This window comes from Halichoerus grypus, chromosome 6, assembly GCF_964656455.1.
Source record: "Halichoerus grypus chromosome 6, mHalGry1.hap1.1, whole genome shotgun sequence".
NCBI classification, from domain to species: domain Eukaryota; kingdom Metazoa; phylum Chordata; class Mammalia; order Carnivora; family Phocidae; genus Halichoerus; species Halichoerus grypus.
Genome location: NC_135717.1, coordinates 76,727,211 through 76,741,220, shown reverse-complemented (window position 1 = coordinate 76,741,220; position 14,010 = coordinate 76,727,211). Strand labels below are relative to the sequence as shown.

Sequence of the window (14,010 nt, the reverse complement as noted above, 5' to 3'; positions counted from 1 at the left end):
CTTCCCACAGCTACTGCCTGATCAGGGCCTTCATCGGCACATGGGCCAGTGGTTCTTAAACTTCAGGGTGCCTCAGAAACACCTGGAATCATCTGCAATGCACATTTCCAGGCTCCATAGCCAGGAGATCCGCCTCAATAGGTCTGGGTAGGGCCCAGAATTCTGCATTTTTAAACTTTGCCTCCTCAAACTGCTTCACCCTGAGCTGGGCACAGCGAGGCCTGCACTCATGCCAAGTCTAGCAAATCAGAAAGAATGGATGGGAGCACAGGTATATGTGTGGGCTAGCCTCCCCCCACAGAGCTACCCATCAGACTTCAATGCCCCTGGGCTTGGAGCACCTTCCCAGCAGGCTGGGCAAGAGCGAGTATGCCTTCCCAGGTGAGCTCCATCTGACCCAACACAGGATGGGAAGATAGGTCCAGGAGTTCTGAGCCTACTGCTTCCTGGGGGCTGTGACTGGGCCTGTCCTGCTTGGAGGATCTGTGGCCGAATGCCATGTGGACCAGTGTTTTGTGGCTCCAGTGAGAGATGGGCTGAGCCTCCTGCAGAGGCGAGCAGTGGAGCATGAAGGCATCCAGGCAGCCTTTGCCTGGTGGGGGCCATTAAGGCTCTGCACTGGGAACAAGGTTGTGGGAGAAAGCAATTAGTGGTGAGGGAAGCCAGTGAATCAGCACACAGAGTCGGCTCGCTCTAATTGAGCCAACGAGTTTGTCCTGTTAAGTGTGGGCTCCCAGGGACAGGAGCTTCATCCTTAAATGCAAAGCCTTCTTCAAGGTGGCAAAGGGAGGAAAAACACTACCTCCCACCCTTTGAGAAAAGAGATGAGCCTTTTTTCTTCACTGCCCCACCCCCACTGCCTGCCTCCATCCTGGAAATGCTGATTTTCTCAGCTGACGGGGTCTGTCTTTGGACAAAGATTTTTATTTTCTCAAGAAAGAGAGAGACTTCTAGTTCAGGGTCAGGGTATATGAGCAGATTGCCTGTGTTTCAACTGTTGTTAGGAGCTTTTCAATGTCTCAACTTCTTTGCGGCTGTATTCCTGGTCTATCAGTTTGGAGAATGTGGTTAGTACACTCCCCCAAGATGGTTTCTTTATCTTCAGGGTTTGTTACCTCAAGGTGGCGGTACACTTTTCCTGTGGTTTTGTCCCCTCCTTTCTGAGCACTGTTCTCCTCTGTCTTGGCATCATTTCCCTCTAGATCAAGACATTATGAGTTCTCTTCTGAGAAGGTACAATGAAACATTCACTGATTAACTAAATAAGATGTTTTTCCAAAATGTGTCATTTTTCTACCACCCTAATATTTGCATTTTAATGGGACATTTGAAGACTAAAAAAAACCCTTAATGCCCAATGAATTGGAGGTCTAAGGTTGCAACAGACTGGGGAGTTGGTAATCTGGCTAGGAGGTCCTACCCAGGTCCTCCTAGATCCTACCACAGAGTGGGCAGCACTCTCCTCCACCTGCTTGTGAGATCTGCTGGTTCAGAACTTTCCAGATCCCCGATCTCATTGACTTTATTTTTCTCTCCCTTCTATTTTTGTTTCCTAGGAACGAGTGGAATATCTCTTTCTCATAATTTTTACTGTGGAAGCATTTTTAAAAGTAATAGCCTATGGACTTCTCTTTCACCCCAACGCTTACCTCCGCAATGGTTGGAATTTACTAGATTTTATAATTGTGGTTGTAGGGTAAGTATCACTACCTTTCTCTCTTCCCTCCCCTCACCCTTTACTATCCACCAACATGTGCCTCTGTTTCCTTCTGTTATTTGTATCTCTTTTTTATTTGGTCACAGCGGCACTGGGCACCAGGCAAGATGAGAGGATCCATTAAAAGTCACTTTGAATTCAGACTTTCTCCAAAGGGAAAAGAGCTCTTACTTAAGAACATCTCCCTCACACACATGCTCACATGTGTGCATTCTCACACACACACACACACACACACACACACACACACACAAACACAAACACAACACAACACAGAGTGGAACCTGAGGGCTTTTAATGGAACTCAGCATCCTCTTGGCAGCTGAGGAGATTCCTCTGCTTGAGGTCTTTTATTCCATCTCCAACCACATCTGGCCCGACAGCTCTTCGAACCAGTTCCCCTGCTGTGTTCCTGAGCAGAGTTCGTCCAGTTGGCCTGGCGAGCAGCCCATGGGCATGGGGGTGGGGATGAAGCTGGCATAGGTGCTATGGATGCCCACTCTCACCTCTACAGTGGGCCTCATCGGAGGCCCCAGGAAACAGGCTGCTTGAGATAAGTGGGTGAGGAAACAACAGAGAACTTTAAAGGGCCAAGGTCGTGGGTGGCCTAAGTAGAACCAAATACACCTTCCCCAAACACGCTGTTCCGCTGTAGCATGAGATAAATCAAGGTCAATATATGCTTTAAAAAAAAAAGCAATGTAAAGAATCATAAATAAAATTCGGAAGTGATGATCTCCTTATCTAGGAGTTAGCAACTTTACAAAAAGATCCTGTACATGTGCTATGTGAAATGTAGTTCATTAAGACACAGTTGATGAAGTTTTAACTGCTCCTCTCTTTTGTGAAGGGAGGGCACCCTACAGCAGATTCTACTTGGGCTTCTGTCGTTTCTCTGAGCCTGGAGAGTGGTCACATGGTGGCCACCTTGCATTTTTACTCCCGTGGAGTTCCGCTAGCCTTCAGCGTCAAGGTCAATATGTCACTGGGGCCATATCCCAGGAACCTATTTTTGATTGGCACCATTTGTGCCATCCCAGTGAAGACAGGTCCTTGTGGACTCCTCCAGAGCACTCACTGCTCATCATCTCATGGGAGTGTCTGGTCTTTCCTGCAGGAAATAACAAGAGCAAATCAAGACCATTGAGAAGTTATTTCCTTGCCTCTGGCCATCTGGATGACTTATTAGGGTTGTTTGGAACTGCTTTAGGGGTTTTTCTTTGTTGTCTTTTTTTGCACAGCCAATGAAAGACACACTTTGGCCACATTAACACCAAGGATATTTGGGTGACATGAGAAGCACTAAAGTTATTGGAGTATTTGCCAGGCATAGATCTGGCTCCAGAGGACTCAGAGTGAGGACGCAGTTATAAGAGAACTTGCTGCTTTTGTTCACACCAGGATAAACAAAGAATAACTGAACAAATGCCTTGAATTAACTCCAGTAAACCATAGCAAAGGCATTTAAGGTGCCTTGTTCCACATGCCCCTAAATCCTTTCAAATTCAGTGTCTTTCTCACGGCCTCGGGCTCTGGGGAACCTTTCACATATGCCTAGAAAAGAGCCCCAGGAATGAGATTGATAGAGAGATAAGGGTGCCTTCAGGGACTAATTTTGTTTTGGCAGAGAAGCTATATCTTCTTCTCAGGTTTGTGGAATGAGTTAGAGTTGACTGCGTACCATGCTCTGCCCCCTCCAGGGCCTCACCTGCAGCCTGGGAGGTCGAAACCGGAAGCACAGGGCAGAGCTTAAACCGGAGCTCGGGAGGGAGGGAGCAGATGCCTTGCCTTGCGGCCTGCGTCTTCTGCTTGTTTGGACCTTGCTTTATCCCTCGCCCTGCTGCTCCTCCCAGTAACCGCAGAGGGCAGGCTTCATGGGGTCAGCCCAGATTTCAGTCACATCTTCCTGGGGTCTGGGCCGTGAAGCTGATGAAGAGGAAAGCATCCAGACTGGCCCTCTTCCAAAAGATGCCTCTGGTTGGCTGTTTAAGCCACAGAGTTTTTGATGCTAGTGGTTGCTTAGCTTGCGGCTCACATGACCCGTTGGGCTTTTCCCCCATTACTAGCACACACGGACATATTTGACACCCAGTTTCTCTTCTCCAAGGGCATTGGTCCTAGCGGCTCTCTGTCTAGTCTCAATCTTGGCCCATCCTTCTAACTTGAAAAATCACACACACACACACGCACACACACACACACACACACACACACACACACACACACACACGGTGTAGCAACCTCCTCTCTACCGCTATGCCTCCTTTTCCTGCCCTTTTTTTTTTTTATAGTAAATGGATATCTGTCTATTTCCCTTATGTCTCCTGGGAAATATCTACTCTCCCGGGCCCCTCCTCTGCAGCCACTTAGGGGACAGTTTCTTGGGCTCTCCTACAATCAGAGGGGAATCTGCCTTGCCCTGGGAGAGCCGGGTTTGCCTGCCTGCTGCCTGAGTGCCGGGCCAAGAGCTGCTCTCTCATGTCGGCATTGCCACGCGGGGTCCTGTGACAAGAGGCATTGCCTAACCCCCACAGACCTGTCATATTTCCTTCCTAAAGTGGAAGGGTCTCCTTGGTACAGTGGGGAGATGAGACTGCTGAATGAAAGTGGGGAGGACTTCAGAGGCCTCTGTGAGCTACCTCTCCCCACCTCAAGCCAGGGACCTAGGGATCCTCACTAGATCCCCCTGCCTGAGACATTCTACTCCAGCTGCAAGGGCTTTTGCTACCATCTCTCTCCCAGTATGGTGGCCCTGCCTTTCTGAACTGCTGGGCCCTCTAGAGCTGTGTTGTCCTCTTTTTAAAAGCTCCAAGTCCAGCTAAGGAACTGCCAGACACAACTCCTGAAGAATCCCCCTGCCAAGCATCCATATCTGAACCCAGCCCTTAGGGACAGATAGGCACAAAGCAGTGGGTTCAGCTTTACAGTATCTAATCAAGGAGAAACACACCAGCCCCTACAAGCCAAGAACACTTCCTAGACCTATTCCTGAATTTTCTACCTTTTAAAAATTAAAATCAGACACTTAATAAAGTGTCTGCATCAAGTTGGGGCAGAGAAAAGAAAAGAAAGTTGTCTAACCTCTGTTCCCTTCAATAAATAATATTATGTGAACATCTTGTACCCTAATAAGCGTATTGCTTTCTTCCAGGAAATACTAGGAACCAAATCTGGTTTGGATTTGGAATGTTGTTTGACAAACTTGCAAACTGGTCTCCATTTTCTAAGATTTCAGCGATCTAGACTTCAGTGGAAAGAACATTTCTCTGCAGAGAAAGAAGCCCGTTTCCCCCATCCTGGCAACTCTGCCTGGGGTTCAAGGCATCACCAGCTAACATATGACACCATCAAACTGCCAAGCTGAGCTGAAAGAATCACAGGGCTGAGAAAGACTTTAGATGTGGTCTGGCCAGAGTTGTCAAACTTCTTTTAGCTACAAAACCCATTGTTCAAGCAAAGCCTTACTCAGAGAACCATGAAAGCCACTCTATTCCCGCCACTTATCTCTGGCCTCGCTGCCGAAGAAGTCCCTAAGCAGTTCCATGGAGCACAGTTTGGAAATCCTTCATCTAGACCAACCCCGTCCTCGCTGGGCCCTGCCTAGATTTGTGTTTCTGCAAAGCTAAGCCCCCAGCTGCAGCCTCCCGTGTTTCCAGATCCAGTTCCCTGGGCATGAGTCATTTCAGGAGCTCAAGCCTATTCCTCAAGAACGAAGTTGCCCTGGCCTCGAATGCAGGTCAGATGTGGGGCCCCAGTTCTGATACCTGGGCTTCCCCCTTGACCCCCGGCCACAGCCCAGCACACACTCTGCTGACAGTGAATTGGTAGTCATCTCTAGTACAAAGGACAGAAATTGCCCCCATGTGTCCTTTCCCCTATTTTTCTCGGTTACCACAAAAGCCCAAAATTCCGGGCTCCCATTCCCACATGGTTCTTTGAACCCTGTGCCCCCTCTCCCTCGCCATCCCCCTGAAACCTTTCCACTGTGCCTTGTGTTCCCCACAGGCCACTGCCCATTCAGGGGTCAGCAGACATTTTCTGTAAAGGGCCAGATACGCATTTTCAGCTCACAAGCTGTGCGCTTTGTCCCCACTAGTCACCTCTTCCGAGAAAACAGCAATGGACAGCAGCAGTATGTGAATGAGGGGTGTAGCTGAGCTCCAGCAAAACTCCATGTACAGAGCGAGTGGCCCAAGGGCTGCCCTAAACCCTCAGCTTTGTCTCTGGCCACTCACTTAACCTCCTGGCTCCCCCAAGGGTCCTGCTCCATCACAGTCTCTCAAGAGATGGCCACTCTCTCCCAAATGCCTTGTTCCACAGCCAGGAGGTCAGGAAAGGGGCCCTGAATTTCTCTTATTTCTGCTTTCAGACTGCTGGCCCTCCCCGCTTCCTAGCCACCTCTGATTCTGATGTGTGTGATCAAACCCTTCCACTCCTACTTTTCCCTATGGGGTCCCCTTCTGGGTCTCTGGAGACTCCTCATTCCTTGAAGACAGGAGCTCTTGGCTCACTCCCAACTCTCTCCAACCTCACTATTCCTGCTGTCCCCTCCAGTAGCTTCTTGGTTCCTTGATATCTACACCCCCCACCCCCCGCCCAGGGATCCTGACTCCATCCTATCTCAGATGCCCACTCCCATGGTGATAGCCAATATCCCTGCCGTAACTAATAACTGTGCCCTCCCCCATAATCTCAAACCAAACACCCAGCTCTGGAAACACTACCAGCCATCTTTCCAGCTTACTCCCTCTAGTACTTTGACTCTGACAATCCATTCATCCTGTCCCATTCTCTCTGTTCCTCTGCCCGTTGTGTCCAGTCCTCCTTTTAACCAGCTTAGATGCCCAGCCCCATCACAATCTCTCACTTGTGTGTACAGTCAACTTCCTTCTTCCTCTCTTCACTTACCTTGCTCATTTGGAAAAACACCAACCCTAATCAAATCCAACTAGATGGAAATCCATCTGATACCTGAAGCTGTGCCACTGAAAGGCGTAGAGAAACCTGCAAAGCTGAGCTGATGGGTTTCACTTGACACTTGTGACCACCAGCTTCAAATAGGTCCTTGATGATACCTGGCAACCCTACTCTATATGCTACTCCATTCACTCCTCCACTTTCTTTGGTGAGTCTTTTATACCTTAGCCTCCCCCTTTAAACTTCCAATACCTGCTCCCCATTCACATTTTCAGCCGATGACCTTGCTACCTGTTTCCCTGAGAAAACACATGTAACCAAGGAGAACATCTGTACCCCTATGATGTACCTTCCCATTTGAACCATGATAAACCACCCTTCCCCTATCTAGGGCCAGTACCCCTCCGGGTGCAAGAGATCCCTTCCGCCTCCTGCAGGATAGCAATCCTTCCAGTAATTGTTCTCTCTCTTCTGCATGGTCAGATTGTCTATCTCTGTTGCATACCTCCCGTCACATATAAAAATGCCGCTGGATCTCCCATTTAGAAACAAACACGACTCTCTTGATTCCACACCCTCTTCTGGCAACCATCTTTTTTCTTCTACTATCTTTTACAGCAAAATTCCTCAGAAGTGTTGTCTATACTGTAGCCACCAGCCACCAGCCGTGCGGCCACTCCGTACAGGATATGTGGCTAATCGGAGTTGAAACACGCTGTCCATGTAACATATACAGCAGATTTCGAAGATTTAGCACAAAAGGAATAACAAACATCTCATGAAAAATTCTTTGGATTTATTACAGTTGAAATGATAATATTTTGGTTATGTTGTAGTAAATAAAATATATTATCACAGTTAATTTTGCCTGTTTTTACTTTTTTAATGTGGCTGCTAGAAAGTTTAAATTACATATATGCCTCATAGTTGTGGCTTGCATCATATTTCTGTTAGCTCTGTCTCGGACTTTTCTTCCTATCCTCTCTTGAGCCCATATCCATTAGGCATTTGTCCCCATCACTTCTCCAAAACAGTTGTTTTCAAAGTCTCAGGAGTCTGCATGTTGCTAAAGCCAGTGGTTAGTTTCCCATCCTTGTATCTGCAGCACAAAGCCAATGTCTATGGGATCTTCTATTTGTGCCCAGGCAAAATCAAAGCGGAATCATTAGGAGTAAGGAGGTGTGTGGAGACGAGAGAGGGTGTGGTTCCTGGCCATGTGAGGGCAGGAGCTAGGAAACCATGGAGTGGAGAGAGGGCACTGCAAAGGACGGAGACACTCCAGCAAACTTTAGCAACTTTACACTTCTGTCCAGGCCGCCCAGCTTACACAAAACCAGTTGTGTTCGTGCACGGCTTTATGACTGCAAAGGGCCTGCCCATCGCCTCTCAGACCTCTCTGGGCAGTGGTGATGCCCTTGGCAGGGCGATACCCACACCGAGGGGATGTCATCTTAGGATGGTCACAGTCCCTCCCACGCACACACCTTGGCTCTGGTTCCTGGGCTGGGGATGCCTGCAAACTCTGCTCTCCCAAGCTTCCTTCAGAGAATTCAGGGTCTGACAGCTCCGTCTCCCCTTCCTCTCTTCTAGGCTTTTTAGTGCAATTTTAGAACAAGCAACCAAAGCCGACGGGGCAAATGCTCTGGGAGGGAAAGGAGCTGGATTTGACGTGAAGGCACTGAGGGCATTCCGCGTGCTGCGCCCCTTGCGCCTGGTGTCTGGAGTCCCAAGTAAGTAAAGCCATTCTTCTGGTTCACAGTGGTATCTTGTCACCCACCCCCTGCTGTCCTGTGCTGAGTTGCCAGGAGCACTTTGCCAGGAAAACTGATTCCATATAAACGGAGGTGTTTTTTCTTAAATGAATTCCTTTGCTTTAAAGAACCTAACTCTGATGTGAGTCCATGAGAACACACTGTAGCCCCAGCTCCTGTAAACCCCTGGAAAGAATCCATAGCAGCCAAACAGCCAAATGAAGACAGGCTACCCGGAGAAAGAAATCCCTTGGCCATCTGAGCCCCGCCCCACTCCCTCCCCCTACCCCCAGGCCCTGGGCTGGGGATTTAAATACATTTGCAGCAGAGGAGCCTGGTGAGCAGAGAAGGCTAATCCCTGAGGCTCAGGCTCAAGGTATTTTAGCCAATGAGATTATCTCTACTTTCTGTATTTTTCCAAAGAAAAATCAGAAAAGCATCAGTGGATGTTCAAAAAGTTCTATTTGCCATTTCTCTCAACCCTCTCCTTCTTTCATGTCAAATGGGACATTTCCGGCTTCAGAAGCCCTATTTATGGACAGGCTGCCTGCCTTTGAGAGAATTGGTTTTGCCCAAGGGTGGAGGGTGTTCAGCTCTCTGAATCAGGCCAGAGGGCATTGGAGAGATATTGTCTATCCAGATATCAGTCCGGTGGACAGCCCCTCTTCTACCTCTTCCTCCAGAAGCCTGCCCCACTATGGATGAACCCCAGGCACTGAAAACAGCAGCTTCGGGCACCCAGCGTCACCCCCAACAAAGCACAGCCCCAGTTGCTCTTGGGGATTAAGTCAACTTTCAGAGAGCTCCTCATTCCACTCCTCCTTGATCGATTGGTGCGATCTGAGCATAATTCTGGACTTGCGTGCTGAGATTTTTCCCTCTCAAGTCAGCTCCATCAGATCTGGCCCATAACTCAAGGTAGAGAAGATCCCTATGACTGGGCTGAAACCATACAAGCTTGGAGATGGGAGCAGGGGACAGGAAAACAAAGAGGTCCTCTGAACACCGAGCCCTTACCATAGAAACGTGAAGAACCTTGTATTAACCTGTTCTATTCTTTCCGTACGTGCACAGAATAGTGAAAATATTTTCCCAAAGAAACCTAACTAACCAGCAGCAGAGCAGGACTAGGAAGTCAGGTCTCCTGACTTCCAAACCAACTTTCTCTCCTATACAACTTCTTGTAAAGGATTAGCTAGTATAAAACTCTTGATTGTCTTAGACTTTTACAAATATATCCCATCTCTTCAATTACATTATAAGCCCCTGGAAGCCCAGAACTGTGCCTTATATTGTCTCTGTTCCTGCACCATGCCTACAATGGTCTCTGTACAAGTTAGGGGCATTTACTAGATAAATGAAGGCAAGAGTTGGAATGTTTTCTTTGCAGTGGAGCCCCTTGGGCAAAGTCTGTGGTCTGTCTTAAACTCAAAAGTGAACATGGAGCTAAGCCACACAAACACATTTGGAACAGATTCTTTCTACTTGCCCCTTAACCATTTTAGGGCATCTAAGACTGGAAACAGTATACAGTCGACCCTTAAACAATGTGGGGATTAGGTGTGCTGGCCCCCACCTTGCGCAGTTGAAAATTAACGTATAACTTTTGACTCCTCCAAAACTTCACTACTAATAACCTACTGTTGACCAGAAGTCTTACCAATAACATAAACAGTTAACACATATTTTATAGGTGTTATACTATATTCTTATAATGAAGTAAGCTAGAGAAAAGAAAATGTTATTAAGAAAATCATATAGGGGGGTGCCTGGGTGGCTCATTCAGTGAAGCGTCTGTCTTCAGCTCAGGTCATGATCCCAGGGTCCTGGGATCGAGCCCTGCATTGGGCTCCTTGTTCAGTGGGGAGTCTGCTCCTCCCTCTCCCTCTGCCCCTCCCCATCTCATGCTCTCTCTCTCTCTCTCAAATAAATAAATAAAATCTTTAAAAAAAAGAAAGAAAGAAAGAAAATCATACAGGGGCACCTGGGTGGCTCAGTCAGTTAAGCATCTGCCTTTAGCTCAGGTCATGATCCCAGGGTCCTGGGATGGAACCCCGAGTCAGGCTCCCTGCTCAGTGGGGAACCTATTCCTCCCTCTCCATCTGCCCCTCCCCACCCTGCTCGTGTGCACTCTCGTGCATGCTCTCTCTCGAATAAATAAATAAATTCTTTAAAAAAAGAAAGAAAATCATATGGTGGGAAAAAATACATTTACAGTACTGTTCTGTATTTATCCAAAAACAGTCTGCCTGTAAGTGGACCTACACAGTTCAACTCATATTGTTCAAGGTTCAACTGAATATGATCGCCAAGATCCAATTTCCCTTTTGTGAAGCCTAAATTCTTTGGGTTTTCTTGGTCAGTCAGCCATAACTCAGTAGACTAAAATCAAGGAATGAGAAGGAAGGGGAGAATAACTTTGAACATGACTTTAAGGAGCTTAATATGATGGTGCAGCCAATGTGTCAGTGATAGGAACTATGAACTATTCCAAACTTCCAACCAAACTACAGTGGACATAATGAATCTTACCCTCTAATGTACATGATTATTAGGAGCCCACACTTTCAGAGCATTGTTCTGGGTATGAGGACATACCATAAAAAACAAATACAGTCCTTTTACTTGAGGAATCTGACAATCTAATAAGAGTGTATCAGTCAGCTTTTGCTATAGGAACAAAGGATCCCAAATTCTCAGTGACTTAAAATCAGAAACATTTATACCTGGTCATGTTACATGATGATGTTGGCCAGCTGCCACTTTTCTGGGCTTAGCTGGACTCTGGGCTTGACCAGCTTCTATATGCTACCTCATTCCAGAGCCCAGGTTGAAGAAGCATCCAGTAGGCCATGTTGTTCTCATGGCAGAGGGCAGATGCTCAAAAAGGGGGCAAAGAGCTAAGCCACACAAGCATATTTTAGGCTTTTGCTCAAAATGGCTTGTATCATGGCTACTCACTTTCCAGGGGCCAAAGCAAGTCCAATTGCTATCTTTGTCCCAAGGATAATGGGACACAGAATTATACTGTACCTACAGAGAAGCAAGGGTGAATAATTGTGAACAAATAGCACAGTCTAAAACAAAGAGATTGAGGAGTTTATTAGCAGAAATAGTTACAGTAATTACTCTAGTACAGAAGTTCTTAATTAGAGATGCATATGGTTGAGAGTCACTCGTGCTTCAGTGCATTAAAAAGGAGAATCAGATTAGATACAGTAGCTAGGGTTCCACTGTAAAAACTTCCTAAAGAAGGTGTCCCATCTCCACATGCATTTAATTAAGGGTAGAACTGTAGAGTGGGGTCAGGAAGAGGTAACATACCTTGGAATTCTCTCATCAAGAAGATGAGGACATGGTACAGTACCTCAAAGATAAGGCCCTAATAGTACCTGCCATGCAGTCCAAGAAGATAGCTTTGTCGTTAAAGATGATCACACTGAGATGGTTTTGAAATTGTGGGCAGCCTTGCAGGTGGCTTCATGCTTATACATAGGGCTAACAATTGTGTCTTGTGTTCCATGGGTCGCCAACAGAGTAGCTCTTTTTGGAGCTTAAAGGAAGTGCTAATCCAGCCTGTCACCCTTTCTCCTGGAGAGGTATATGTGCGACTTTTAAATAGTAAAGTATGTAGATCACAGTGAACAAGTGCCCTGGGCTAGTTTGGTTGATATCATCCAGGAAGATGTCAGCAATATCTCCTACCACTACAAACCTAGACAAATTCCATTTCATAGGCCTTTTAGGTGTCTTCTTTCATATTTCAGCAGAACTCCTCGAAAGAGTTTCCTCTATCTGTTGTCTTCAATTCTTGTCTTCTCGTTCTCTCTTAAATCCACACCAGTCAGGCTCTCTCCCCCATTACTCCAGTAAAACATCTCTTGTCAAGACCACCAGTGATTTCCACATTACGGAATCCAGTGGTTAGTTCCCTGGTGCTGTTGTATTTGATCTAGCTGCAGCATTGGATGTAGCTGATCATCCCTTGTCTTTGAAGCACTGTCATCACTTGGCTACCAGGACACTGTTCTTTCTTAATTCGTTTGCTTTTCCTTATCAGAATCACTTGCTGATTTCCCCTCACATTCTCATCCTCTTAACATTGGAGAGCTGCAGTCTCGATCCTTAGACCTCTTCTATATCTCAGGGATACTCTGTTCCCTAGTATCTGGCATTAAATATCCTGAGCCTTCTGGCATTAAATGTCACTTAAATGTCTTCTAATAACTACAAACTGTATGTTACCAGCCCAGACCTCTCTTCTAAACTCCAGACTTGTATACCTACCTGCCTATTCCATTCCTTTAATTTGATGTCTAAGCATCTCGAACTTACCACATCCATAACAGAACTTCCAATCTTCCCAAAGTCTTTCCTGTCTTGGTCAATGTCAACCTCATCCTTCCAGTTATGCAGGCCAAAAACCTTGGACTTACTGCTTTCTCTCACCCTTTGTAGGCAATCCTCCAGGAAATCCTATCAGCCATACCTTCAAGAAACTCCTGTTTCTTACCACCTCCAACACCTCTCTCCTGGATCATTACAGTAGCTTCCTAACTGGATTCTCTGTTTCCATGCTCACCCTTTGCCACAGCTTAGTCTCAACACAGTAGCCAACATGGTCCTTTTGAAATACAAATCCTTGTAAAATACACATCACAGCTGTGCTCAGAGCCCTTCAAGTCTCCCCTCACTCACTGATGAGAGCCAGAGTCCCACAGGGCCCTACACAGTCTCACTTGTCTCTCCTCTGAAATCATCTCCCTCCACCCTCCCCTCTGTCTGTCCCTCCTTGCCGGCCTCCGTGACCTCCTTGCCATGCTTCCAACATTCCAAATCCAGCAAGACTTCATGCTTGCTGCTTCTTGTGTCCACAACGCCCTTTCCCCACTCTCTGCTGGGCTGGCCTGCTCACCAGACCAGTCTCCACAGAAATGTCATCTCACCAGAGAGGCCCGCTCTCCCCACCCATGTCAGCCATGCTCATATCTCCTGTGCCCCCTCCCTGCTTTATTTTTCCCATTTTACTCACCACCTTCTATCACACTGTGTATGTACTTGTTTATTTACTTACTTTCCCCTTGTCTCATGAGAATATAACCTCCGTGAGGACAATTTTTGTTCATTTTGTTCACTGCTATATCCTCAGCATCTACAATGCCAGATAAATCTCTGTAGACTAAATGGCTGTCTCTACTCAGCTGCCTCATGGCTGAGGGGCAGCACTACACACAGCAGTTACTAAGAACTACCCAGCTCACTCAAATTCTAATGCTAAACCAGCTTCCAGTTATAAATGCCTCTTTAGCATTTCCAGAGGGTGTTTATTTCTTCTATCTTATTTGATCTTCGTGACAGTTGTGTGATATTTGGATATACACATATGTTATTTCTTATAACAAATAGGTTAGTTGGATGGTTTGTGGGATATGTAACTCTAAGCCCAAAAAGTTGCTCTTATTTTTTAAACATCCATATGTGTATTAAATGCCATTGAAATCTTTTTTTTTTTTTTTTAGAGAGGGAAAGAAAGAGAGGAAGGGGGAGGGGCCAAGGGAGAGAGAGAATCTTAAGCAGGTTCCACACCCGCATGAAGTCCGACATGGGGCTCTATCTCTCAACCCT

The 14,010-nt window shown here is 46.7% G+C and overlaps 1 protein-coding gene across 9 annotated transcripts in view; it reads left to right on the top strand.

Annotated features, from left to right (window-relative positions):
• CACNA1C (calcium voltage-gated channel subunit alpha1 C) overlaps window positions 1-14,010 on the top strand; it is a 649,893-nt gene that overhangs the window by 382,587 nt on the left and 253,296 nt on the right. For all 9 annotated transcript variants that reach the window (XM_078075431.1, XM_078075429.1, XM_078075427.1 and 6 more), the window contains exons 4-5: window positions 1,557-1,696; window positions 8,225-8,364. In XM_078075431.1, the coding sequence (XP_077931557.1) occupies window positions 1,557-1,696; window positions 8,225-8,364 (280 nt within the window). The remainder of the gene's footprint in view (window positions 1-1,556; window positions 1,697-8,224; window positions 8,365-14,010) is intronic.